Raw genomic sequence first — 27,955 nt, 5'->3', positions numbered from 1 at the left:
CCCACCCTCCCTATCCCACCCCTCTAGGGGTGGGAAAGCACCGAGCTGATCTCCCTGTGCTATGCGGCTGCTTCCCACTAGCTATCTATTTTACGTTTGGTAGTGTATATATTTCCATGCCACTCTCTCAGTCTGTCACAGCTTACCCTTCCCCCTCCCTATATCCTCAAGTCCATTCTCTAGTAGGTCTGTGTCTTTATTCCTGTCTTACCCCTAGGTTCTTCATGATATTTTTTTTCTTAAATTCCATACATATGTGTTAGCATACTGTATTTGTCTTTCTCTTTCTGATTTACTTCACTCTGTATGACAGACTCTACGTCCATCCACCTCACTACAAATAACTCAATTTCATTTCTTTTTATGGCTGAGTAATATTCCATTGTATATATGTGCCCCATCTTCTTTATGCATTCACCTGTCGATGGATACTTAGGTCGCTTCCATGTCCTGGCTATTGTAAATAGAGCTGCAATGAACATTTTGGTACATGACCCTTTTTGAATTATGGTTTGCTCAGAGTATATACCCAGTAGTGGGATTGCTGGGTCGTATGGTAGTTTTTTTTTTCTTTAAATCAGGAAAATTGTCCAGATGACTTACAGATTCATTCCCTGTTCTTCATCATATATCTTTGATTAACAAGCAGTGTCAAGTTAATTGGAATAGTAATAATATTTTTAAAATGTATAAAATGTGAATTTTTATAATTACCATTGTTTCTAATGATTTGAGAACATGAAACAGCATACCAGTGCCAAGTGGCATGCTATTCAACCAGTAATCGTGACTAGTGGGTTCAGGTAAAGTAGATAATCCCAAGTTTCTGCAAGGTAAAGAATAAATTTCTAATTTGTGTAAGAGTTTTTGTTTTTTAATTGTTCACAGAAAAATTCTTCAGTTTCTTCCTAAAATAACCATGTTTAGTAATGGGACAAGTCTGTTAAAATGGGGTAACTGAGTCAAATTTAGAGTATTATTTAAACAGTTCAAATTGTATATTTCTTAAAATCCAAGTCGGGGGGGTCCTTCTTAATCTGAATGTCTGCATTTTTGTAATGTAGCAGGGCAGTTTAATTGGAAACAGTGAAAACTGTTAAACTCATCCATCCTATTCTACAAGGGAGACTGGATGTTTGATAAAATACATACTGGCAGTTGGACAGAGAATCCTGGGTTTTAGACATGTGTCACTATCAGTTTGAACCTCTTGGCACCAGAATTTCCCAACATTTTGAGGTAATGCAAAGTGTATTAGGGCTCCAAGGCATTAGCTATAGAGTTGACATTGCCAGAGGGTCAGATGTAAATCTTCCCTTCCCAAAACCTGAACTGGCCGTTAGAAAGTAAAGTGGAACTTGCTATTGAAGCTAATTAAAAATAATAGGAGTAAGACTAGCCTTTTTTCCCCTTATATACAATGTATCCGTACCATATTTTTGGACAGTTTTTTTTATTATAACTCTTACTTTTCAAGACTAACAAGAACCTTATGTTGAGTATTTTTAAACTGCTTCCAGCTTTTACAAATCAGTTTTTGTTGCAGTAAAAATGGTCCATTTTTCTTTTATAAGAATCCAATTTTCATAAACTGGAAAAAAATTTCAGAGACTGCTTAGGTTTCCTTGGGGCTTTGAAAAATATTTTTCAGAGGGCCTGAAGATCTTCTCTGTGGTTGGCACAGTGATGTCATCTACTGACCATTTCACTAGAGTCAGAGATGAACTAGATGTGTGCATTATTGAGCCATCTGAATCTTACACTTTCATTTTCTGTATATATGCCTGCCTCTTTTTTTTCTTTCTTAGAGTACTTGGTGATTAACTTTTCTGTTCATTATATGTATTGTATATTTCACATATACACCTTTTATTCTGTTCTCTCTAATATATTTTCTTTAAAACATTAAATCACGGTTGAAACATTAGTTGCACTTTTTAAAATTGTACTGACTAGAACTAACACATTATTTTCTTAATATATGAGAAATAATCTTTTATCCAAAATTTTAAATGTATAATTTTTCCTAAGACAGGGACTCTACCTGTAAAAATTAGACTTATTTCTTTAGCTATAAGGCCACCTTCATTAAGCTCAGCCATTTAGTTGACTCAGTTATTTCACTTGAGAAAAGCAACCTTAAAATTAAATATTGCCTGTCTAAAAGGCATTGTGTAGTATTTACCAACCTTTTTTATTATTCCTAGAACTATATATTAGGGTATTATTTCAAAGCGGTTATTCAGAAGATAAATCAAATTATTGTCTATATTACAACCCTTAATTTGGCAATCGAGAAATTCTCATATATTGAGATAAAATTAAATATGCCTATAAAATCCCTTATTTGATAAGTCCTATATCAATTTTAATTGATAAACCAAACTCTTCCATTTGTTCTAATAGTTTAAGTTTTAGTGACCTTCATTACTGTGGCAGTAATGTAGACATTATGTGGAAGGATCAAAAGAAAGTGAAAAGAACTTCATAGAAACATTTCCCTTTGATAGATATTGGAGACCAACCATTTGTTCAGCAACATTGTAAGAACTAAATGAATTATAAAATACTTATTAAATCTTTTAAAGATAATCATTTTAAAAAACACTGCTTTATTTAGTGTGTAGCTTTTTTGTTCCTAATTTCTTTATAACTTTTTCTCAGAGGAGAACATGCTTCATGAAGTCTTTAAAAAAACTCCTGACTTTAGTTAGTAATTTTTCCAGACATGGTGAATATAAAATAAAGCAGCCAGATTCTGTTTTCACCTATCAGTTACCAAAGATTTTCTAATGCTAATACCCACACATGGGAGCAAAGAGGTACTCTGATACACTTCTTGTGGGACTTAAATGGACAAAACCTTTGTGAAATATAATTGGTAACAGAGAACAGAAGCCTAAAATTGTATACTTCCTTAATTCTGTAACTTCATTTCTAAGAATATATCCTCATGAAATAATCAGAGATAAAGACTGGATAAATGATTGTGTGATTTCTTTCTATCAAGAAAATATATACATTGAGTATCGTGAGATACACTTACCTAATTGGGGAATAAATGTTATTTTTTAGTACCTACTTTTGTGCCACATGATTTTGTCCACATATTAGATTATATTATACCAGTGTTCTGATTTAAGTAAATATGAAAGTCAAAATAGGTAAAAATAGATATTTAGCAATAGATATTTACTTTATATAAAATTCATCTTTTTAAAGAATTGACCCCAGAGACCTTTTAATTTGCTTTTTTCTTATTGAGAAAAATTTTGAATAAAACTGTTATTCACCTATGATGTTTTGACAGCATAAAATTGAGTACACCACGGCCACATCTGTAATTCTAGTAATGAAAGCTGACAGTGTGTTTGAAATATTTGGTCATTCCATTTATATTTTTTTGCATTATTAAAACATTATTATTAACAGTGCATAATACTTTTTAAAAAAACCTTGCTGAATGTTTTGTTCAGGCACTGTTATACATTTTATTTACTCTTTGTTTTTCATATGCACATTTGCAAAGTTCCCTAATACTTGTTCTTAGCTGTATCTAAGTTGGGATATTTGCAAGAGTTGCTTCTCACTTTAAATGGAATTTTGTTAAATCATGATTAAAACATATACAGCAGAACCTCTATAGAAACCATGGTGTTGGGTAACAAGACAATATCCTGTTTACTTTTAAAAGTTACTCTGTTTCAGGGAATATGATTTGATCTAAAAATATCCAGATCTGTGCAAATGTTTATTATAATTGTATTTGGTTGTCCAAATGACATTGTTTTTAGTATGTATAAACATGTATTTCACACTCAGTAATAATTGCTACAGCTAGGTATAACCAATAGAAATAATCTTAAGTTCTTCCCACCTTCATTAGTATTAACTAATCAAAAATGCATGGTAAAAATTTCTTGAAATGAATAAAACCATTCATAAGAAATAATACTATATGACAGGTAAAATCCCTTCTAAGATAATGAAGTGGTTAAAAATGTGGGATGGTGAAAACAGGAGAACAAGAGTGGCAATAGCTGTGTAACACAGTTCTGATGAGAAAATCAAACCAATGCAAATAAATGGTTTTTTTACACTATGAGACTTGCTGTAACACAATCCTTACATTAAATCACATTACATTTTTTCTCTCTAAATACTCTCATAACAATTCTGCTAGTTTTCTTTCTTTTTTTTTTTTTTCAGAAGATGGAATGTCTTCGGAGCTTTCTAAAAGTTTTAAAGAATAAAATGTTTAAGGCACTTTTTTGGCCTAAATCTTAGTATACCAGGACGAATAACTTGCATGTAGCTAACACTTATATCATCATATGTCTCATTTGACTATCAACAGTGTGTGAGGTATATAGGGCAAAGAGTAGTATTGGACCTGTTTTAACAAATGTAGAAATTAAGACTCAGAGATTTTTAAGGGACTAGCCCAAAACCAGTTAGGTAATAAATAGTGAAGCCTTTAGGCTTGGTAAGAGCCAGCATTCTTAGTATTACACCATTACTGCCTCCAAAAGGCAAGCAGATATATTAGTCTTAACAGTGAACTGTGCTTTAGAAAATTTTAGAGTAAGTGTTATCAAACTTCAGAGTAAGATATGTAGGTTTTTTTGCATGATACAATATATTGTTCACTTATTTTGCTTTAATACGCTGTATATGGCTTACTGCAAATTGGTATTTAGATTGCTTGGAGAACAAGTTGCTAAAAATTTATTAACACATTAAGTAACTAATTAGTTCACTACCATTAAATTCTTTTAAGTAGTTCATTAAGTTCTCTACAGATTAATCCATTTGTATAAAAAATGAGGATGAAATGAGTGGGATAATCTCAGTCTAGAAGGGTTAATGTCTCATGCAAATCATTTATTTAGCTAATTAACCAATGTAAATGTTTATATACATGATGCTATTATTTTATGCCTATAAATGAATCTTCATATATTAGTCTTAGTTGACTTATTTGTTTAGACTTTTTAATAGAGAAAACTTCTTTCTAACCATAAAAGGGCAAGGAAATTCGGTTCCACTGCTTGGACACTAATGATTTGCATTTCCCAAGGAAAATTGAATTAGATTTTATTAGTAAATTGGGCCTATAACTTTTAAGGCCAGATTCTATTAGATTATCACACATCAGCATTAGCAAATTGTAAACTTTACTGAAATATAGAAATACAAGCCAAAAATCAAGGCTAAGAATCCTGGAAACCTGGGAAGATGTTTTATGCTAGAGAAATTATACTGACTTGAAAAAGTATTTTAAGTGATTTACTTTCCTTTGGAAATTTAGAAACAAGAGAAGAAGTTGGTGACAGACTGCTCTCATCAAATTCGTGTTAATTTTCAATCTGGTGATCTGAGCTAAGTTTTTGGAGGTATGCATGTTAGCTATATGTAAAATCCAAAGATGCTCCCAAAGGAAACCAAATTTATTGTCACTTTATTAGGACTTTCATTTAGGAGAAGAAATTCAGCATAATTGAGTCTATAAATGAAAAAAGTAATCTGAATATGACTAGATCCTGTAAAAATGTTAACACATCAGTTATGGTGTAGCTTTGTACTAGAAGAAATGAATGGGAGTTAGTCCATTCATGACTAGGAAGTTCATTATATCACCACCATTTAAGAGTGATTATCCAATGTTAAAGTTCATACATTTTTATACATATTAATAGCATTTTTGTTGGCTGTACAGATATATAAAAATTAGTTATAAATTTTAAAAGAAAGAAAGTAGAAAGTCCTTAAGCAAAGGTGACTGCTTTTATGACATATTTGACCTATGAAATGCTCTTATTTTCAAAAAATAATGAGTTTTTTTTTAAAGGGAATAGGATGCAGATCACCATTATAATTTTATTTATTTATTTATTTATTTATTTATTTATTTATTTATTTATGGCTGTATCAGGTCTTAGTTGTGGAACACAGGATCTTTCATTGTAGGATCTTCTGTTGTGGCATCTTTCGTTGTGGTGCATGGGCTTTTCTCTAGTTGTGGTGCACGGGCTCTCAGGCTCAGTAGTTGTGGCGCACAGGCTCCAGAGCGCATGGGCTCTGTAGTTGCGACATGTGGCACTCTAGTTGTGGAGTGCAGGCTCAGTAGTTGTGGTGCGTGGGCTTAGTTGCCCCGCGGCATGTGGGATCTTAGTACCTGACCAGGGATGGAACCTGAGTCCCCTGCATTGGAAGACATTCTTAACCACTGGACCACCAGGGAAGTCCCAGATTACCATTACAAAGTCTTGCTTATTCGTAGTCTAATGAGAATTTTAAAATTATAAGCAATTTGGTTGATGAGCACCACCACCTCCTCCAAAAAAATAAGAGAGAGAGGAAAACAGCATGTCATCTTTTATTTCCCTTAAGTCTGGATTCAATGATACTGAGCTTACTCCTAAACTCAGGGACGGGTTGATTGATTCTAGCCCATCTGTGTTTTGATTGATATAACAATGTGATTTAGGTATTTATGAATAATTGTTTAAAAGTCCCTATATTAGAAATATTAAACATATATTAGAAATGTTAAACATTTTTTTCTTAAATATTTTTTAAAAAACAGACGAAACCTAAAGCCTATAGGTTTTTAAATGTAATATTAATTTATTCCCGTTTTCTCCATATTGCCCATAGTCCTACCAGATGTGCTATTACAAATAGCTCACCCCTCAGATATGAGCCATATGGGCTCTGTAAACTGATTTGCACTTATTTTGAATAGGAATTGTACAGATTACAAATGAATTATTAAGGTAAATGTATATTGCCAAATAAATCTAAGAGCAAAATATTAAACTGTAGTAAATGAGAAAGGAATGTGCAAATGAAGACCTGCCTGCTTTAATAAGTTTAGTGGTTACCTCCTCAGTTTCAAACAAAAGAAAAAGAGGTTTTTTTCTTTTTTTTGTTGTTGTGTTGGAAAAAAAAAAAACTCTTTAAAACTGCTTACAGAAGTATCTAAGACAAAAACAAGGAAATATAATGTTCTAAACTCAGCCACTCCAAACCATTTGAGCTGCTATGACAGCTCATAAAACTGAGAGTAGTTTTTAACTGGGCTCTGTTTTACATTGCCAAAGTGAATTTTCCTTGCAGGAAGTAGCCAGAGGGTTTATTTAGTTTCCAATCCAAGGCTTTGATCTTTCTGTACTGTCACATCTCTGGTTACATAGCCCTTTTTCACTGCAGTAAATCTGCAACCGTTAATGAGAATAAAATTTCCTCCTCTTTGCTGATCACTTGCTGTTAAATGCCAAAGCACAGCCAACTGCATATTTGCAGATGTCAGCTACAATGTATGAAAACAGGGCAATCAGTTTAAACTTGTTGTCTTTGTAATTCATTTTATTGGGCTTTCTTCCTTTTTAAGTGACCTATTTTATCAAGTAAGTGGTTGCAAGGCCAAGCCTGGGAGAAAGATTTAGAATGCTAATAAGCTGAGAGGAGAAAGGTGTGCAAGTGTTGGGGAGGCAGGGTACGGGAGTGGTTGCACATGCACGTGCACTGCCATTAATGTTCAAATTGGGTCTGCTTTCGTGCTCTTGAAAGACCCGACCTCTCTTTCCGCTCAAATAAAGTAAGCTGGTTTGTTGTTTCTTTGATTATGTTGTATGTTCAGTTTCAACATAAATTTGCACTTAATGAGTTTATTTAATAAGTCAGAACATTACTTTTCACTTTCAACTTCAGAGAAGATTTCAAAGTATTTAAAGGAACTTAAAGGATTTCAAAAAACTTGATCGCTACATTGTAAGAGCTGTTCTTAAAGTAAAAAGAACATCATTATAAGTATCCACTGAACCATCTTACCAAATGGGTCCTTACAAATATTGGAAATATTATAAATATCTGTTGAATAAATCAATGGAAATTCAAAATCACATTTAATCAAGCTGAATTTTATACATTATTAAATATATGCATCTTCAGACTGAAATACAATAAAATCTCATTTATTTTTTACTGCAATGAAACCTCTCAGTTGAAGCATTAACTATTTGGTTCAGTTAATATACGTTGTTAAATTTATTTTTCACTTATACCTTTTATCTTTACTACCGTCTTATTTTGTGGTTGGCAACTAAACTTATCTCTGTCAAGAAATTCACTTTTAGAATGCCATTTTAGATGGTAGCCGTTGATAAATATATTTTATTAATATATGTTGATATAGATCATATTAATCTACATAAATATGAAATATGCTAAAATACATGAAAGAAAGAAATCAGCTTCTATTTTCTCACCATTGAAGCTAGTTACTGTTATCTTATAGCTGTCTGTTTTCACAAAATAAATTATTACTAATTTCATAAAAATCAAAATGTTGGGATAAATCAACAGTGCATAATACCCATTCATTGATTTAAACAACTATCATAGAAACAATAACTGAAAATATATTGAAACACAGAATAAGATTTCTGACTTGGGGGCAGTAAGGTCAGATCTTCTGATAAAACAGAGGACCCATTTTTGGGAAAGTGTCAGTTTTTAGTTAACCTAATAAGAAAGGAGGGTAAGAAAAGAATGGCTTGAAAATTTTAGGAGAGGGGGAGATACAGCACTACCCTAGGCCTTTTCAGAAGGTATTTAGTATAATGTAGAAATGCTGAACTTTAAACTTGTAGCTTGTACTCTTAGAATTATTGTGTTTTCAAATAAGCCTGTCTACATGTACTTAAACTGTAACATGAAAGTTTGCATGTGGGAAAAAAATGGTAGAAACTAAAGCACAATTTTAAACACTGTATCTGAGGGTGGTGGGGACCGTTCTGTAGTTTGCTTCTTTGTTTTTCTAATACTTTAAATCTGCATCAGACAGTCCACAATCCATCCAAAATTCTGGACGTGAAAGTCCACAGAAAATTTCTTCACAAAATAAACATATTTTTAAAAGTTTTTGTTGTTCTTTAAAAAGAAAAAGAAAAATCTTAAATAAGTGAAACTGCTCCAAAAAGTTTATTTCTGTAACATGAACCGTCCAGTCCAGTTTTAAATGAAATTACTGGAAAGGAATAGAAACAATGCAGGCTTCAATGCCGTACAGACTTAATCTTTATTCTAATTGTATGATTTGAAATATTATTCTCTAAAATGGTTTCAAAACTGTCTATAATCTGAGATATGCTGATTAATAGTAATGCTGGCATTTATTGAAATATATTTACTGAGTGCAAGGCAGTATGCTAATTGCTATCATTACATCCCTTATCTAATTTGATCTTCACAACAGCTCAGGGAAGGAGACATTAAGAAAACCCAAGCTTATTGAGTTGAGCAACTTGCCCAAGTTATCTCCCCACCTCTCAGTGTCTACTCTTATTTTTACCCCACCTCACTCTCTTCCCTCTGTTACAGGCAAGGAAGTGCCCTTTTTTTCAGAGTCCAGTTGGTTCATTTTGCTCGGAACCCCATCCCTTGTTACCTTCCTAAGGACTTCTTTCATGTCATCACTCTTTTCCCTTCTACTAGATCATTCCTGTCAGGGTATAAACACAATATGGAATCTCCAACGTTAAACTCTCTTTGCCGCAACATCACATTCCAGCTACTACCCATTTCTTGTTTCTCTTCATACAGTGCATCTCAAAAGACTCCCATTCACTCTTCTATTTCTCTAGTTTTGTCAGAATCGCTACTAATCTTCATATTGCCAAATCCATGGACCCTTCTCATCTTTAACTCTCAGCAGTGTTGGACACAGATATCCAGGCCCTGCTTTTGGAAACTCCCTTCTTTCAGCTCTCAAGATAGCCTGTTTTTTTAATTTTCCTCCTAAGATCTTCTCCATTCCTTCCCAATGTTCTCTGCTGGATATTCCTCCTCCTTTTCACCTTTAAATGCTGGTTACTTCAGGACTTCAACCCTGTTCTCTATCCATATCATTTTGGAGAGCCCTCTTTTCTAATTACACCCACTACCTAGAGGATTTCATCCAGATCCCATGGCATTAAATACTATCTGAAGGCTTGTATTTTTATTGGATGCCTCTCCTCTGAGCACCAGCTTTATTCCTCTCACTATTTAACATACCCAATTGAATGTTTAATAAAATTATCAGACTTAACTTTTGATTTCCTACATGCAAATAGGTGCCTCCTCTCATCTTCCATCTCAGTAAATGTCATCACCATCCAGTAGTTCAAACCATAAACTTTGGAGTCTTCCCTGGTTCCTCCCTTTTCTTCACCATTACCACCCTCCCCAGTGCAAACCATCTGCAAGTCCTGGTGTTTTCATTTCTAGACTGTCTCAAATTTGGCCTTTTCTTTCCATTTCCACTGTTAGTACTCTAGTCCAAGCCACCATCATCTGTCACCTGAACCATTCAAAATAGCCTCCTGATTGATTTCCCTGCTTCTGCATTTACCTTCCCTTGCAATCCATTTTTCCCCCATAGTAACCATTGTGATCTTTTTAAAGTGTAAATCAGATCATTTCAAATGTATAATGTGTAGAATTTATTAACTATATAATCAAGATGTATATATAGGGCTTCCCTGGTGGCGCAGTAGTTGAGAATCCGCCTGCCAACACAGGGGACACGCGTTCGTGCCCCGGTCCGGGAAGATCCCACATGCCGTGGAGCGGCTGGGCCCGTGAGCCATGGCCGCTGAGCCTGTGCGTCCGGAGCCTGTGCTCCGCAACGGGAGAGGCCACAACAGTGAGAGGCCCGTGTACCGGAAAAAAAAAACAAAAAACATATATATATATATATATATATATAGTATTATGTGCTTGTATTATAAAATTGTTGGTAGGAGCCTATGCTATATGGGAAATTTTTTAGTAACCTACATAACATAAAAAACTGCCTTTTGAATTACAGTATTTTATATACATAAAGATGATTGCCTTATAGTTATGATTGAGTTAAGGAATTCTTAGTACACGTGTATTATACTACCACATATCCAGTTGAATATATCTGTACTGATAAGGACTCATTTATACAGAACGTAAGCATTCTCTAGCTTAAAAAAAAAATGGTTTATTGTCAAAAGAAACTTGTAATGTCCCAATATTACAAGGTTTATATTAGTTTTCATTATCAAATAGCCTATGTTTTGTAGAAACAAATTCTACTCCATACTTAACATGAACATGATCTACATGAACATGATCTTGTTACTTTCCTATTACTGGGTCTTAACTAATGACCTGTTGATAATCAATAGATCAGAAGTATAACATGTATACTGTTGGAGATTATTTCCAAAAGATACTTTTAACTTTTACTTAGTTTCTGTGATGACAAATGAAATTAACTTTATAGAGTATTAAATAAAAATACATTAAAGGAAGAATGTGCATTTAATGTTTTCTTTTTAACACTTAAAATTTATTTATTCAGTAACCCTTATAATTTAGAAACACTTGGAGGGCTCTAGGGATAGAGGTCAATAAGAAATAATCCCTTTCCCATTGAGAAGGGTATATAGTTCAGGGTTAAAATATAATTTTTTGAAATGACTTAAAGTATCCTATTTATTATTCTTTATATCATTTTTTAAAAAAATCTTTAAAGGTAATAGTATTATCGTGCTTAGAAAAATAATTAAGGAATTAATACTAAGTATAGTGTCAGTTTTTATACAGCATGTTCCTGCTAACTTTTGTGTTATTCTCACACCTTGATTAAATAAGGGTGTGTGTATGTGTGTCCCAATGAAATAAACATCTTAAACATTTTTGATTTGTCCTTAATCTTTAGAGGACGCAAATGAATCATTAGAGAAGAATGCCGTAATGTCTTAAATAGACACTTTTTTTTTTTTAAGAGCATGCTGTTTGGAGTGTTGTCATTTGCTAACTTCTGTTACAAAAGATTCTACCTTTAACGTTTTCTTACAGAAGAAAAAATCAGATAATCTAATGACAATAGTATTTGTCAATTATATCTCAAAGCCAGAAAAAAAAAAAAATAATTTTAAAAGATACTGTGATGAATTTTCTTAGATAAAAAAGTAAACAGATTTATAGATTCATATTTTTGCATTTTAACCTAAGCAGTGCAATATTTGACAAAGAATCACATTATTATTAAAATACAACCTCCTGAGTTATATAGGCTGTTTAATAAGACACTGATCTTTAATGGTCTGGTAATTCACTAGAATTTAGTTACTTCATTATAACAGTAAGCACTTTGGAGGGATTAGTTCAGACAGCAGCTTTTCATAGCTTTGTAATAGAATGTCTCTTTAGAAACACATCAATGTCCTACAAAACATAATTTGAATAATTGTGAGATTTGAAGAGACATTGTATCAAAGAGTTTGATTTAAATGTTGGGTTCTGATGCCTACCATCTCATGAGCAAAGGTTTACATAGGTAGGTAGGTAGGTAGATAGGTAGATAGATATTCCCAAGGAAGTAAGTGACAAAACATTTTAGTCCTTGAATGTTTTTTCATGTTGATGTCATAGCTGTTGATGAATTCTCAGAACTTTTAATTGAAAGAGTTTTAGATTTGTTAAAATGCATTAGATTTTCTCATTTTTTAAAAAAGGCAGTAAACCTCCATTGCGGGTTATGGAAATGGAAAGGAAGTCTGGAGTTAAGGGGATTAATTATGACCTATAATCCTGTGGATTTTACCTGTAGGGATTTTAGGCCAATGTGCAGTCTTTCAGCAGTAGCCCAAATCACTTGGTAATCTCGTAAGTACTCAGCGCCTCTGCCAACTAAATATAACTCAGACCTACTTCAGAGAGGCAAATGCAGCACTCTGTAATAGAATCTATTTTCAAATGTGGCCTTGTTTCTGTATTTGAGAAGAAGGGTTAGTATTTTTCTAAACTTTATACTTTTATCATTAAAGTTAATTATTGGTGAGTGTAAAATCTATGTATGGCTATGTTGGTTTTTACATAAAAGCTACACATTTCAGACTAGAGAGGCATGATCAACAAATGGTTTCTTGTGCCTGTAATCAAAGTTAAACATTTTAAATAATTAGTCTTTTGAATAGACTTATAGAGAGGAGCATAATTAATGATTTTCTGCATATCGTCTCTTTTGTGGACATAAGTCAGCATTCTATCTCAAATAATATACCGTACTTTAATATATTTTTAAGCCTATTTTCTTTGTTTAGCTTTATCTAAAGTTGATACATCCCACTTTTTCAGAAATTCTTTCCATTTCAGGTTTTTCCAGCCAAAAACAAAGCACTTTCATATTGGCCTGTCAGAAATTAAAAGGCAAAACAGTCTTAAAAAGGAATCCAGATTTGTGTGGACAGTATCAAGTGGTTAATTTAGCGCCCCTCAAATGTGAAAGGATGGGAGGAGGCTCCTATGAACATAGTTAGGCAAGTAAATTTTTAAATGGCAACTGTAACTTAAATTGATACAAGAAACCCCACAAAGCTGTATTTACATGGGTACTTAAACTTCATGTGGAGATCTCTTTTGAGGTGGTAAATAAGCAGGAATTCTTAAAAGTCTCAAAAAGTTTTTTAAAAAGGTTTCTGGGTTTTAAGGACTTTATAAATATTGGGCTATTATAGTTCAGCTCATTCTCTGTATATACTAAGGGGAAAACAGAAACTATGTCAATATCCTACAGTTGAATTTTGCCTTTTTCTTCTAAAATCTGAGGGAGAGAAGTACTATTTGCCATCAGCAAGTGTGCACCCTAGTCATTTTAAATCAATTTGTAATCTTTCCTTGTCCTGCATACTTGAAGTAACTAATACGGATATACCTATATGCTAGTTGGAAATACTGCTTAAAACCCTACACTGCCTGTAATTTCAAAAATGTATAGTGCATTCCCATCTCCCTGAAGAATTCTCCTCATGGTTACCCAGCTCTGCTTATGTGTCCCGTATTGTCAGGTTGGCACCACCCCAAGACAGTGAACATCACAGAATGAAGATACCCCACCCTAAACACTTCTGTGACCCTGTGCCCTTTTCAAAGAAAAGCCAACTACAGCAGTAAACCTAAGTGCAGGAATGTATGCAATGTGGGAAGTGATGATTTGTGTGAAATAACTAAAAACCTTACCCTTGATTTACTACTTTCAAAATAAAGTCCCTGAATATAAAATAAGATGAAAAAGCCTGTAAAGAGACTTTCCCAGTATTATTCATCCCTAAAGGTGTTGTATCATTTGCATACGTCTTGACATAGAATCTGAAGGGTTTTGATTGAATAATTTTATTTATACAAGCAGTCCAGTCTCACTATGGTAAAGGAAGATATGATTGGCCATGGCATTATTTTAGTGCAACAACAATTAGTTGCCTATGTGTAGGCATAAATCTCTATGAATTATGTAAGAGCCCTGTAAAGGCAAACAGAAAGCATGTGTAAGAAGCATGCCAAGTATGATAGAGTATCTCTTAACAGTCTAGATTATATGGCAGGAGCCAGAATTTCTTAAGTATTTTCTAGGGAAGCCTCTATCATTTTCATATGTCATAACAATAACACCAAGTACACACTACAAGAGTCTTTGTACTGTTCTTGTAAAAGACCTGGAAATATAATAATCTCAAGGCAGAGAGATGTTAAAAGGGATAGCCATTATTCTTATTTTACCAAAAAAAAAAAAAAAAAGAAATCATGACAAAGAAAGTTACAGATTTAGACAGAGACGAGTTATATCAGTAGAGATATAAATTATATACAGATATTCTGGTTTTGAGGTCATTGCACCCCACTAACTTTAATAAAATGCAGGAGTTGTTGATAAGTTCATACTTAAGTTAGTGTAGCTGAATTTGTAAACATAATTACTAGTCCTTAAATTAAGGGAGAAAAATGCCCTTGTACATCAGTGATAAAGAAAAAAAAAGTATGTTTCCTTATGTTGCTTTAAAAATAATAATTTTCAAACATGGTAATAGGGCGAAGTCAGAAAAGTAATTGTTAGAATCATATACTTCTGCATTCCACTCTACACGGAATTTGCTTGGTGTCAGTGCAGTGTGTGCAAAAGATGCTTAGCCCCATTCTATGAAGACACTGTTAGAAATACCTTGTTTCATCATCAGAAGACTGCAATCTGGTTGATCAGGATGACTTCAATCAGTTTGTATCTTGACAATCTAAAATTAGCCTTAGACCTAAGTAGAAAATGAATTTACCTTTTTTTGTACAGACCTATAATATAATAAATATATTCTCAAGGGCCAAGAGAGTTTATGAAATTTAAGAGTAGAAATTTACTTTAGTGACTGTTCTTCTAGTGCTAAATGCATTGTTGGTGTATTATGTAGTATATGGAGATCCTAAGTGCTCTAGAGGATACTAAATAACTATTAAATATTTATCTGACCTGTATTGATTACTAAAATTACTGAAAGCTGAAAGTATCTATATAACACTGCCCAACATAGATGTTTTAATTATGCTAAGTGAAATAAGTCAGAACAGAAAGCAAATACTATATGATATCACATATGTGGAATCTAAAAGATACAGCAAATTAGTGAATAAAACAAAAAAGCAGATTCACAGATATAGACAACAAACTAGTGCTTACCAGTGAGGAGAGGGAAAGGGGAGTGACAAGATGGGGTAAAGGGGGGGAAAAGTGTTTTTATTGGAATATATGAAATCATGTGTGTAAAACTTGAAAATTGGTTAAGCACTATAGAATTTAAAGAGTCATTCAATTTAAATTTTTTATTAAAAAAATAAAGTATCATAATAATACAAGGAAATGCCTGTTGTATATTTGATATTATAAACTTATTTTAGAATCAATCAAACTTTGATGCTTAGCTACTGAAAAGCATGCACTTTTAATTTGTTTAAATATAGTTTCTATTATCCATACTTGTGCCCTCAACTTTAGAAAAATATTACTTAGTCTGATTTAGCTACAAAAAAAGGTCCTTATCAATCACCACTTGATTTTTCTCAGCCAAAGGTAATTTGCAGGCTATTTAGCCTAAAAATTATTGAGACAAATAAATGAATAAGTAGACTAGGGCATAAATTGGAAACTTTACATTAAGCTTATATGTGATAAGATTTTTGAGATTTTTTTTTACAACTAACATTTATATACCTCTTATGAAAGGTAGTAAAGAAAAAGTTTCAAAGTGATATAAAAATATTCCAAACCGTATTATTTATTTAAGGACTTCAGACAAGGTTTTAACAGAAGCTTAACATTAATTTTTAATTTACAAGAGACTGATATGTCAGTAGGGGTAGCATGCATGTTAGATAGTGGTATTCCCTCTTTGATTATATCCGTATGTCAGATTTCTGTCTGCTTTATAAAGAATGATGGGGAGTTGATATAGCCCATTATGTATAGTACTTGTGATAATTTTAGGTTCTATTCCATCTCTTGAACTTGTTCATTTTGATAGTGCATTATCATTCTAAGATTCTGGTTGGTGTTTAAATTTCAGTAACTGAAGGTCATTATTCATATTTTAACTGGACTAAAAAGTTTTTAATGCTAGCATTAACTTTTGAATTATACTCGAGCTCTTAGACTTTACAGCATGTTTAGTTTCTTTTCATTTCTTATTAGTATTTTTCAGTACTTAATAGTCTCCTGCTCCCACCTCCAACAAGAACTCTCCTCTCTGTTCAACATCAGAAACATTTTCCTCTTTGGCATGTGCTTTTAGTTCCCCAAGCAGTATAAGCAAATTGGAAAGTTCAGCTGTCATTCTTGGAAGGTCATAGATCACACTAGCAGCCTGAGTAATCCAAGAGGTTTTAAGTATCATAGCATTTAGTTTAAAGTGAAATTTGCTCTGACAGAGCTGGCACACCAATAGGAAAAAGAAATATTTGTGCTTGGAGAAGTGCATATGTAGAGACCAAGAGTCTAACTGATGGCTGGAAGTGATTTCAGTCTAAAAAAACAAATCATTAAGAGAGTGCATAGGGGTAAAATACACAGTTCATATTTTAAAGAGTCTCAAAATGAACCAGCAACTAAGGTTAGCATTACATAGTAATTAGCTGTGGTGTTCAGACTTTAACTCACTCAGTACCAGACAGTATGGTTAAACTATCACTGTGAAAACATCGCTACTTAAACTCTCTACTTTAAACCTACAGCAGTAATTTTTGTACCTTAAAAAACCAAAGTATTATGACAGGTTATATAAATGTTGAACCAGTAACAGACAAACAATTATTTAAAGGAGGTGCTAATGACTCAGTTTATTGACCTAGGGGTTACTTAAGCAGCTCAGCAAGTTCCCTTAACATTTGGTGGTGTGAACTGAGGCATTCCTTGATATTATAGAACTGCTAATTTCAAGAAGTCCTTGTACTTAATTGAAGAAATGCAAGTTAAAGATGACAAGATGGTACACTTTCATTAAAAGATTGCTATAAAAATTTTGAGACCTTTATAAGTTTCAGTAAATATTCACTTCAGCATCATCACATCTGATGGCTTCTATTAGGCACCTATTAGAGTATTTTTTCTGTTAATTGCTACAAATAAGGGGAAAAAAATCTTCTAATGGCTCCAGTTATTTCTTTCAAGTCATTGTTCTGTTCAAGAAAGCCAATTTTGAGTCACAGTAATACAAGGTTTATAAATTCTTTCCTTAGATGTGCAAAGCAGATTAATAAGAGTAGAATAGAAGGGACTCCAGCAAGATGGTAGACTGACCTGACTTGGAAGGGCCCCCTCCTGTATAGATATAGAAAAGGTGGACAAAATATAACCCTAAGTGGCACACAAACAGAAAAGAACCACCACAAGAATATTGAACTAGGTATAGGTTATATGGTATAGGAAGATAGAACTGAATTCCCTGTATAGAGCCTGGAACTTCAAAGGGCTGCCTTTTTCTCATCAGTTGAAAAGAGGACTAGATGATTTTAATTCACCAGCCTAGAGAAGTGGCTAAAACTTGTCTTCTACCCTAAGACCCTAGATGGGGAGGATAGTCACCCATGAGGAATAGGAATCATACGCTTGCTTCATGAACACGCGTGGGGTCAGAATTTATACTATACATTTAATTCAGGAAACCCCAAGTCAAGAAATTATCATTAAAATGGTTTCAGGACAGTGAAATTCCAGGACCTTGGTATATTATAAACAAATACAGAACCTCTCTGTAGAAATATTTCGAAGCTCAAGGGCCAGCAGACAGGCAAAAAAACAAACAAACCTAAAGTTGAACACGATAAAAAGTGACTAAGCTCGTGAAGAAAGGGACCGTCATGAAGAAGAATTGTCAGAGGCAACAGTAAAAGAGTAAGGCTGCCCAAGAACTAGAGTTAATAGAAGAATCTCAGTGAGACTATAAATTAAAAAAAATAATAAAAAGGTATAGAAGACTTAATGCAAAGATGATATAATATGAAAAAGTACCAACTGTAACATCTCCACATACAAAAATATAATCATTAAAATAGGCTCTGGAGATGGGTTAAATAACAGATTAAGATGTATAATTGTAAATTGAATGGTATTAGCAGAGCGTCAGTGAAATGGAATTTCTTTCCATTTGGAATAAATCAGTGACTATTTTACACATGCTTCCTCCATCATTAGTACAAATTAGTTTTTATCTGAAGCATCTCAGTATAGTAACTAAATTGAAAGGATTTGTCCCCAAGATGGTATTTTCCCCTTAGAACTGACAGATGTCTTTTTCAAAAAAATTTTTTTAATAAGTTCCAGATGAGTACGTTAAATACAACCTCCCACTACTCCTATCATTTATAATTTTGAAGAAAATATTACTTAGTTTGATTTCACTAAAAATATGATTCTTTAAAATTGATAACCATGCATATAAAAGATTAAGAGTAAAAGAAAACTAAATGGAAAATGACAGCTAAACTTGATACATATTGGTGAAACTCATTAAAAGACTGCTTCACTCTGCTCATTTTCTCAATAATACAAAGGCTCAAGTCAAAAGCAATCAGTAACACTTTTGAGCAACCTAAAATATATATTATTACATTTAAATTTATAGAAACAAGATGTTATTGACAGGTTCAATGAAAATTTTAGAAGTTTTCCTATAATAGTAGTACTTTAACATGCAAGTGCATTACATTTTTCAGTGTCCAAGACAATCAGCATCTTCTCTCATTTTTATAGGCCTCCACATTCACAAAACTTTTTTGCATATGAATGATAGCGATTCCTATTTAACTCTAAATTGTTTCACATATATAAAGACATCGATTATATGAAAAAGCAATGGAAACCACATTCTATCAATATTAAATATGCTGAGAAGTTTAACTTTGATAAAGCTTGCTTTACAACTTTGTAAAAGTACGATACTCGGTGATAAAACAAGCTCTCCATCTAGCGGTGGATCTCTAAATTGCAAACATTTAGATCTTGATTTAGTAATACGTCACTATACAAATGTTAGGTATAATTTTATAGGTATTATGTCATTCAATCCAGACTTCTCTTGTTGCTATATATGAATTTCAAGAAAAAAATGCTCTCTTCTGCCAGAATAGCCCATCTCTTCCTGTTCAGTACAGGGACAGACTACTTCTACAGTTTGATTTCATCTACATGGAATACTACAGCCTCTTATTTATTTGATGAAACATATTCCCATATTAAAGGGGCAAAAATTGTTTCATTCCAGTTAACTATAACCTCAAATTTTTGGCCAGTTTTGAAGTTCTTTCTCTTCATTCTCAGTTCTCAAATAGTAAATGTATAACTTAAAAATCCATTTCAAAAGAGAAAAGATACCATTTTTTGTCATGAAATGTAGCATATTTGATCATTGTTAGTTCTGCCAGTGCCTCTACAGACTCGCATTACTTCACATATGGACAGCCATAATATTCTTAAATGTTCCCCATGCTTTTGCCTCTCAACCCCTTGTTCCCCAATTATCTTTTTGAAACACAGAAGTAAGTTGTTCTTGGTCCCCTTCTTAAAAACATTGACAACTCTCCAAAAGTACGTGGTTCTTAGTATGGCACATGAAGAGCTTTTAAAATCTAGTCCTAACCTCCCTTTCTAGCTTTATCTTCTGCTGCTGCTTACATTGCAAACCTAAGACTTTGACCATAACAAATCATTTGCTCTTCTTCAGCCCTTTCTCTTGCTCAGGCTGCCACACCATCAGGAATTCTCTCTCTCTCCACTTGTGAAATCCTACTTGTCCTTTAAGAGTCATCCATTCATGCAATCAAACACTTTTTGAAATCCCACGCCATGTCAGATAGAATACTAGATGCTAGTGATATAGCAATGAATAAGATAGTCCTTACCATTCATGGTGCTTACAATCTAATAGGAAATGAAGACAAAAACTAAAATGTCAGGAAGTGACAGATACATTAAAATCAAAGTATTTTCTATAAAGGCTTTCTAGTTCTTGAGATTCTACTGTAACAATTTGTACATATCTCTAATATACTCTCACATTATGTTATTTGGTCCTATTCTACTCTGTAGTAATTTATAAATGTACTAGGGTAACACAACACATTATTATCAGAATTTTGTTCCACATTAGTTGCCTCCAATCCATGGTCAGGGACCATGTCTTGTTTTATTATTGCCTTCCAAGCAACACATCTTTTTTTTGACACTGACTTCCAACACTATACTTAACACATTATAGAAAGTCATGTACTATTTGAATGGATGGGTAGATGGATGTACAAAAGATCACTATTACATAGACCTAAATTTCCCATGACAAGTCATACTTAAGCTGAAATTACTCTGATGATAAATTTATAACCTAGTTGGAAAGGAAGATAAACATACTGATTTTGGTTCTATGATCAGTATATTGGAGTAATTAATAAAAAGAATGAACTGTTCTAGGAGACTGTTACTAAATTATTTCATGCAGTATAATGTCCTGGAGCTGTATCCTCCAAAAAATGTTAAGTCCTTTCACTTAACGATCCCAAAAGAATTCCAGCCTTCAGTATTATCTTATGGATCACAAAGATAGGTAGTTAATAAGTGTCACTGTTCCCTACTTGTAAGTATATTGTCATAAAGGATTTTGTCGTAGGGAGAATAGCTAAAAAGATGAAATTCAACATGGTAGTTATAAGTTATATATTTCATGTGTGTCTGTATGTATATCACACACAACTATACACACACGTATACAGTCAATGTAAGCCATTTTGTGATAAATGGCTTAAAAATTTTGTTCAGGATCAACACAGTTTTGGCCTACATTAGCAGAGAGTCAGAAATGGGATCTCGTTTTTATCTTCTGTACTGGTTTCAGACCATATCATAAGTACCACATTGTTTTCAGCTTCTTTATTTTAAGATTAATACTGAAAAAATTGAAATACTTTAGAAAACAAATGATTTTAGAGACCATGTCATGAGGATTGATTAAATGAGAGTTGTGAAATAGTCATATTAAGGAATAATTAGACTTCTTGTGTGGTTTGAGAAGGTAATTCTAGGACTCACAGAACCAGATTTCAGATGGGTGTTAATGAAGAATTTTCTAATAGTTTGATAAGTCTGTAGAAAGAATGAACTGCCTTGACAATGTACAGTTATGGAGGTGTTATGACAAGAGCTGTATAGACCCTGTCAAGGATGTTGTGAATGAAAGGGTACACTATAGAGTATTTCTAAAAATGTTTCCAAGTCAAAGATTCTGTGAGCCTACGAAAAGAGAACTTGGCTTGAATGTATCCTTTTTTTTTTTTCCTGTGGTATCCACTAATATATTCATTATGTGCTTTGCATTCATTTTGCTGACCTGGAAATTTCAAAGAAGAAAAAGACTTGTATTGCTTTTATCTAACTTTAATAAAATAATGATAATACTTTTCACTTATGCAGCACTTTTCACCCAAGGATTTCAAAGGGCTTTACAAATATGCACTAATTAAGCCTCACAAACAGCCAGAGGTAGGTGATTTTCTTTCCTTTCTACAGGAATGTCAATTCTGGCACAGAAGTTTAATCAGAGCCTCGGAGTGCCTAGGATTCCTTACTGGCTGCCATTCCCTTTGTAATGTGCTGCATGTGAAGCATCACTTGTCATGTCTGGATTTCTTTTTTTCACCCTTCTCTGAATCATCTCAAGTTTAGAATTCTAATGAATGATGTTGAAAATTTGTTGGAAGCCTTGTAAACATTACAGAAAATTTAGTCTTCTGCTTGCTAAATACTAATTAGATTTCTAAATGTTTGTTTAAAAATAAAACCTAGGTGTGGTTTTATATTTGTTGTTGAATTTGAAATATATATTTTTTACTTATAAAGAATTTGTCATTTTTTCTAGGTACCCCAAAATCATTGTTCTTAGGACATAAAACTTAATGGCAGATGGATCTGGGGGCCTTACCTTTCCTAGTTGTCTTTTCACAACAAACAGTAACCATTTTCTTTAGACTAGAATTATATATTTTCAAGAAGCAGTATTGCATTTTGGTATTTTTCTAATTTTTAAAGATCTAAAATATGATATCTAGACATTGAGGATAAAGGTTACATGACACTACATAATTAGTCTTGTAAAGAAAAAGTGGTCTAGTAGTGGCATATTCTACTCGAAAGGGACACACAGCTTTTTTATATAGTTTAGGAGTACCAGGAAGAGAATATGTACGTATGGAGACACACATGCAGTGTTGGATTAAATTCCAATATAAATAGCCAAATATACAAACTCTTCTCTGAAGCAGGATGGTCACACAGGGCAAGAGCAGGTACAGCATGTCACAACTTAGTTTCTGTTGGTTCTGAGGGTCCCTGTTGAGGGCATGCAAGTGGCTTGAATACTGTGTACTCTAAGTCAAGTCTTAGTGGATCAGGAAAGGACAATTTTTGCTGTGATACTTCCTTTTATATTCACGTTTCTATCCCCTTCCAGAAGAATTTATATAATCCATCTGCTTCTGTTGGGAAAACTTACATTAGGCTCTCCTGGTTTGAACCAGATTCAGCATTAACAAGGCTACATCCTTATCCCAAGGGAGAAAGTAGAGTAAGAGTTCACATGTCCCAGAAGAATATCTATCTCCAGGTTTTAACATCCTGAAAAGTCCAATTTCCTCACTATATTAGAACCAAATGAGAGACTAAAGAATCAAACTGTTCTGTATCAGAGTGAATTTTATTTAAAAGATATTAATTGTAGGGATATGTTTGATCTTTCATGATACAAAAGGATATAGAACTTAGAGTACCACCCACACTGGTCATAATGTTTCACATATTCTTTAAACAGCAATTTGATCTATGATACATGATGGATAATTCCAGAAAAACTCATTTTAAGAGTTGGTCTCAAATTCTCCTATTTGAAAAATTTCCCCATATGATATTTATGGAAGTTCACGAAAATTTGGTTTTTACATTGTAATACAGAAGTCTCTGGGTTAACTATTGAGTGCATAAATAGAAGTTTATTGCAGTAAACCTGCAGGCTCAGAAAACTCAAATTCAACAGTGTTCAAGATTTGGTCTTACTTTTCACTGACTTGGGGATTCATATTCTTACCAAAAATTGTGACTAACATATTTAAAAAAAAAACAATATCCATTTGTCAATTTACAATGAAAGGATAACCAGCAGGCAGATCAGATATGTCTTAAGTTTATTCTTTACCCTGTTGGCAAGCCACATGAGAAAACAGTAATCAGAAATTTGTTTATTGGTCATAGAAATTAAAAAGTTCTGCAGTTTGAATGTGTAATAACTTTAGACTCAGAACCTTTGTTAATGCCTCTTCCTCAGTGAGGACAAGCCTGCCAAAAAGGTCATATATTCCTGATGGTGTTATAGGTCACCCCAAGGGATTGCTTGGGTTGGTTTCACTACAGCATTGCCTCTGAGGAGCTCCTTGTTCTGTGCCAACATGGCTGACAGACTCCCTTCTCAGTACCATCATCTTCTTTTAGATAGAATTACAGTCATATTGTTCCTCTGTGAGATGTTCTGTTTTGAAGGTACTTTCGCATATTTCTTCACTGATCAACCATATGCCTCTTGTTTCCAAGTTCTTAAAAGAGATCTCACCACAGCCCCTAGATTAATAAACAAAGACAAAATTAACTTGAGTTTTACCTAAGTCAGCTGCTATTTAGCCTCAGAAGAGATGCTAAAAAATGTAAAGAGTGGCTGAAGACAGGTAATAAGTAGAAAGCTGAAAAAGGAAGGAGCTGAAATCCACAAGCTATACAGTCATCCTTTATATAACAGAGTTGTTTAGATACATGAGTATGTGTTAGCCTTAGTGCTTCAACAGAAAATTTTTCAATGGCCAACTTTTCCTCTAATTTTAAACTGATACAGGTGTGTCTTAGTCTTGGGCTCCATTAATTCCTAAAACATCTTTAAAGCTACCTCTAGAGTAATATCTCCCTTCATCAGAAAATTTAATCTTTCTTTCCATGGGACCAAAGTAGGAAAGGCATACTTATATTTTGCCATTTCAAAATAAAATTCAGACTTAAAAACTTCAAACAACTTTCAGAAATTACAGACACAGTTTTTGATATAGAAGGAACCCAAAAGTTTGATTTGTCCAGGATCTTTCACTACAAATGCTAACCTAAACCTTATATTTCATAAATTCCATTCCCCTAAGCGGTAGATTCACATGAATTATATGCCCTTTACTTTTAGTATTTAATCCTATTCCAACACACACACACACACACACACACACACACATACACATGCACACAAATTATTTAAAACCTTAACATTTTAATCGTTACTTCTAAAGCATTTTAACTTAATCTCACTTTGAGTTGTGAGAAGAAATTAGTCCCTGTATGAATGTATTTTTTAATCATATTGAGATTTTGCTGATAAAGGGAAAAGTGTCTTTCCATCTAGCATTATCTGGAATAATCTTAAATCATTTAAATATATTTATTTTTTCAAAGCTTACATTTCTGGATTATAAATAATTTCTTTTGATTGGAAATAAGCTCACTAGCATTCACTGCATGCGCTATGCATGAGCATGTTATAGCTGCCATATTTGCTTGGCAAAATAATATCTTGTCATTTCGCTAATTGTTTAATAATTCTCTGACTCTTTAAAAGTACTTTTTCTTCTAAATGTATTAATAGATGAAAGAAGAATTTTTAAAGTATATCAGTTTATCCGTGTTTCAATCTACCTTTTTAACTCTGAAAGTTATCTTTGGGCTTCTATTATTTCCATGGAATAAATTTATAATCCAAAATTTATAATTTGCTTGCTGTAACTCAAAACATGTACTATTTAGTAATTTTTTTGCATTGAGGAGTCAGAAGAAGAATTTGCACATCAAATCTGGCTAACTTTCAAATTTTGTAAAATTCTTTGTCTTCTTTTAGTCATAGGCTTATGGTATGATTTGGCTCTGAGTGAGAGATTACTGCTAAAACTCAATTGCATGTCCTTACTAATAGTGGATTAGTCCTATGAAATAGAGATCTTATTATAAATAAGAAAACTCACTTTACTACAGTTTTAATTTTATCATTCCCTAGCAATGTATTACTGATAGTTGCTAACATGTAAAATATTTTCACATTCTGGCATAAACACCATATATGAATGTAATTCATTAAAACGTTTCTGATCTCTCTTTCTCTTTGTCTTGAATGGTACCTGATGACAGAGATTTTCAACATTTTTAACAGAAGTTATTAGAATTAAATATGTATTAAACACATTTTTATGACTACAGGAATTTAAAGAAGAAAAAAGTAATGATAGCCAGCCACATAAGTCACTTTTGCTGCTAGGAAGAGAATTTTGGAGGTATAAAGTTCCAGGCCTCTTCTTTGACCTGCATTGGAATGAAAAATATAATTGATTATTCCTTTTTTCTCTTTTTTAGCCTTGGAATGGATGGCTTTGGCCAATCGGTTGGCATTCTTGGACGCCCTGCCACAGCTTATGGATTCCGCCCTGATGAACCTTACTACTATGGCTATGGATCTCGATAAAGTCATCCCTCTCCATTTGTGCTCTCAGCTTAGAAGAGATCTGTGTGGGTCAGGTTAACTTTGAATCTTGGCCTAATAATGCATGTTGATACTATTGCGGGTCTGTGTTTCTTTTTACTTTTCCATACTGTTAGCTGCAGGTTAACTTTGACCCCTTCTGTCCTGTGTTAAGTACAGTTGATGCTTGACACTGTTCACTCATCAAACCACATCCTGATGCTGAATAACATTTACCATGAGACTCAAAAGTGAATGCTGAAAAGCAACTAGACTGGAAAACAAACACTACATTATGTACATTAATTGATGAATTTAATTTCTATTAAAAAGAAGCATAAAGTACAAATGAATTAGCAAAAGTCATGTGTTTCTGTTTAATGTGTTTCATTAGGAGTTACATGCTTATGTAGAGTGCATATAAATTTTGTTTTTTCCTGTCCTTTTTTTCCCCTTGTAAACTCTTGAGTATTTCACGTGATATGTGCTACCTTTAAAATTTATAAAAAGAGTATCACCTTTTTTATTTCATGCCCTGTGCCTGAAAGGTTGCTTCCCAAAGTTATTAACTATGATTTTTTGATTAACAGTGGAACATATGCCATAATTATGTTATATGTGAGTAGAGTTTCTTCAGCAATTAATTCAAATTAATTTTGTCTTTCTGATTTTAATATAGAAAACCTAGGACATCTATTAGTATACATGAAACTAGATTGGCATTGGGTTTTTAAATTTTATTATTCATGAAGTCTAAAATATGGAAAAGCTAATTAATTATGTCTCACTGAAGAAAACTAAGGAACAAAATATTTTGCTCACTTAGATACCTGTTTCCCATTTGTTCACTTGTTTTTACAAGATTTAGGTAGTAAGAAATGGAAAGACATAATAATGAGTTGTGAAAATAACTTATGCATGTTATAGTATGGAAATATTTACTTGAAAAACAGAGCAAATTAAATAATTACAATCTACAGATATTTCCTTGAGCACCTGCTGTGGAGGAAATTATATGAGGCTTTGAAGTAAATACATAGATCAAAGACAAGAATTTAAAATCTCATTGGTCTACTATACTAGTTGTTGGGCTTCATTTATATTTTAAGCATAGAATAGTAGAGCTGGAAAGGGCCTTTGAAATAATTCAGTCCATCTACTTATATGGGAAACCAATCACATAGAGATATAAAATATAGTCAACAGATATTAACTACCTGCTATGTATAAGGAAGTATATCATGCTCCTTAGGGAATAAGTGAATCTAAGATATGATCTGTGTCTTTGAACTCAAAACCCAATTGATCTTTCTGAAAACATGTATTTATTTGTCTTGGTTTCTATTTTAACTATAGAATATTAAAGCTGGAAAGGGCCTTAGAAACAACCCTATCAAACTCTTTCAGTTGGAAAAACCATGCCAGGAGGAATTAAATGACTTCCCCAAGCTTATGTATTTAGTCTGTGACATAACCTGTCTTCATGCTTCCAATCCAGTAACCTCAATTAGTAAGTATCGTGCCTTATTACTTGTCATATGTACAAAGTATAAATACAAATAAGAAGTGACATTAGAAGGATAAAGCAAACATTCTATAACTTAACTTCCCTCATACCATTATAAACTGATTTAAGAAGAACATCCACAACAATTCATAACATTTCCAGCGCTGGTCTCCAGGGTTTACATGCACATACTCATTCTCCCTGTATGTTTTTTTCATTATTTCAGGACTTCACAGAATTAGAAATTGTGATCTTTCCACTCAAGCATGGACTGATTTACCTTTGCATTATTTATGAAGGAAAATTTTACTAAAGGAATAAGGAAGAATACCTAAAATTCTTACATACTTCAGAGAACAAAAGGTTTTGGCCTTGGGCACTTTTAGAAATACAATTTATATGTAAGTAAGATATCCTGGCCTTACCAGATTTTGTCTACAAATTAAAGTCATGTTTACTTTAAGAACTAAATTGCCATGGCCTCAAGCCATAGTTTATAGCTGGAAATTATTTCTTCTCAAGAGTTTTCTGC

The 27,955-nt window shown here is 33.1% G+C and overlaps 1 protein-coding gene across 2 annotated transcripts in view; it reads left to right on the top strand.

Annotated features, from left to right (window-relative positions):
- The window catches only part of KIFAP3 (kinesin associated protein 3), a 161,003-nt gene extending 134,734 nt beyond the window's left edge, over positions 1–26,269 (top strand). Inside the window, exons 20-21 of one of the 2 annotated variants that reach the window (XM_081224621.1) lie at positions 21,803–21,871; positions 25,811–25,886. In XM_081224621.1, coding sequence (XP_081080747.1) covers positions 21,803–21,848 — 46 coding nt within the window. In that variant the 3' untranslated portion in view covers positions 21,849–21,871; positions 25,811–25,886. Of the gene's footprint in view, positions 1–21,802; positions 21,872–25,810 lie in introns of both variants that reach the window. The other variant, XM_081224620.1, reaches the window with a different exon arrangement.
- Positions 26,270–27,955: the final 1,686 nt, after the last annotated feature.

This window comes from Mesoplodon bidens (assembly GCF_964165515.1).
Source record: "Mesoplodon bidens genome assembly, chromosome: 2".
In the NCBI taxonomy this organism is placed as follows: domain Eukaryota; kingdom Metazoa; phylum Chordata; class Mammalia; order Artiodactyla; family Ziphiidae; genus Mesoplodon; species Mesoplodon bidens.
The sequence above is the reverse complement of the archived record's forward strand: the minus strand, read 5'-3'. Positions and strand labels throughout refer to the sequence as shown.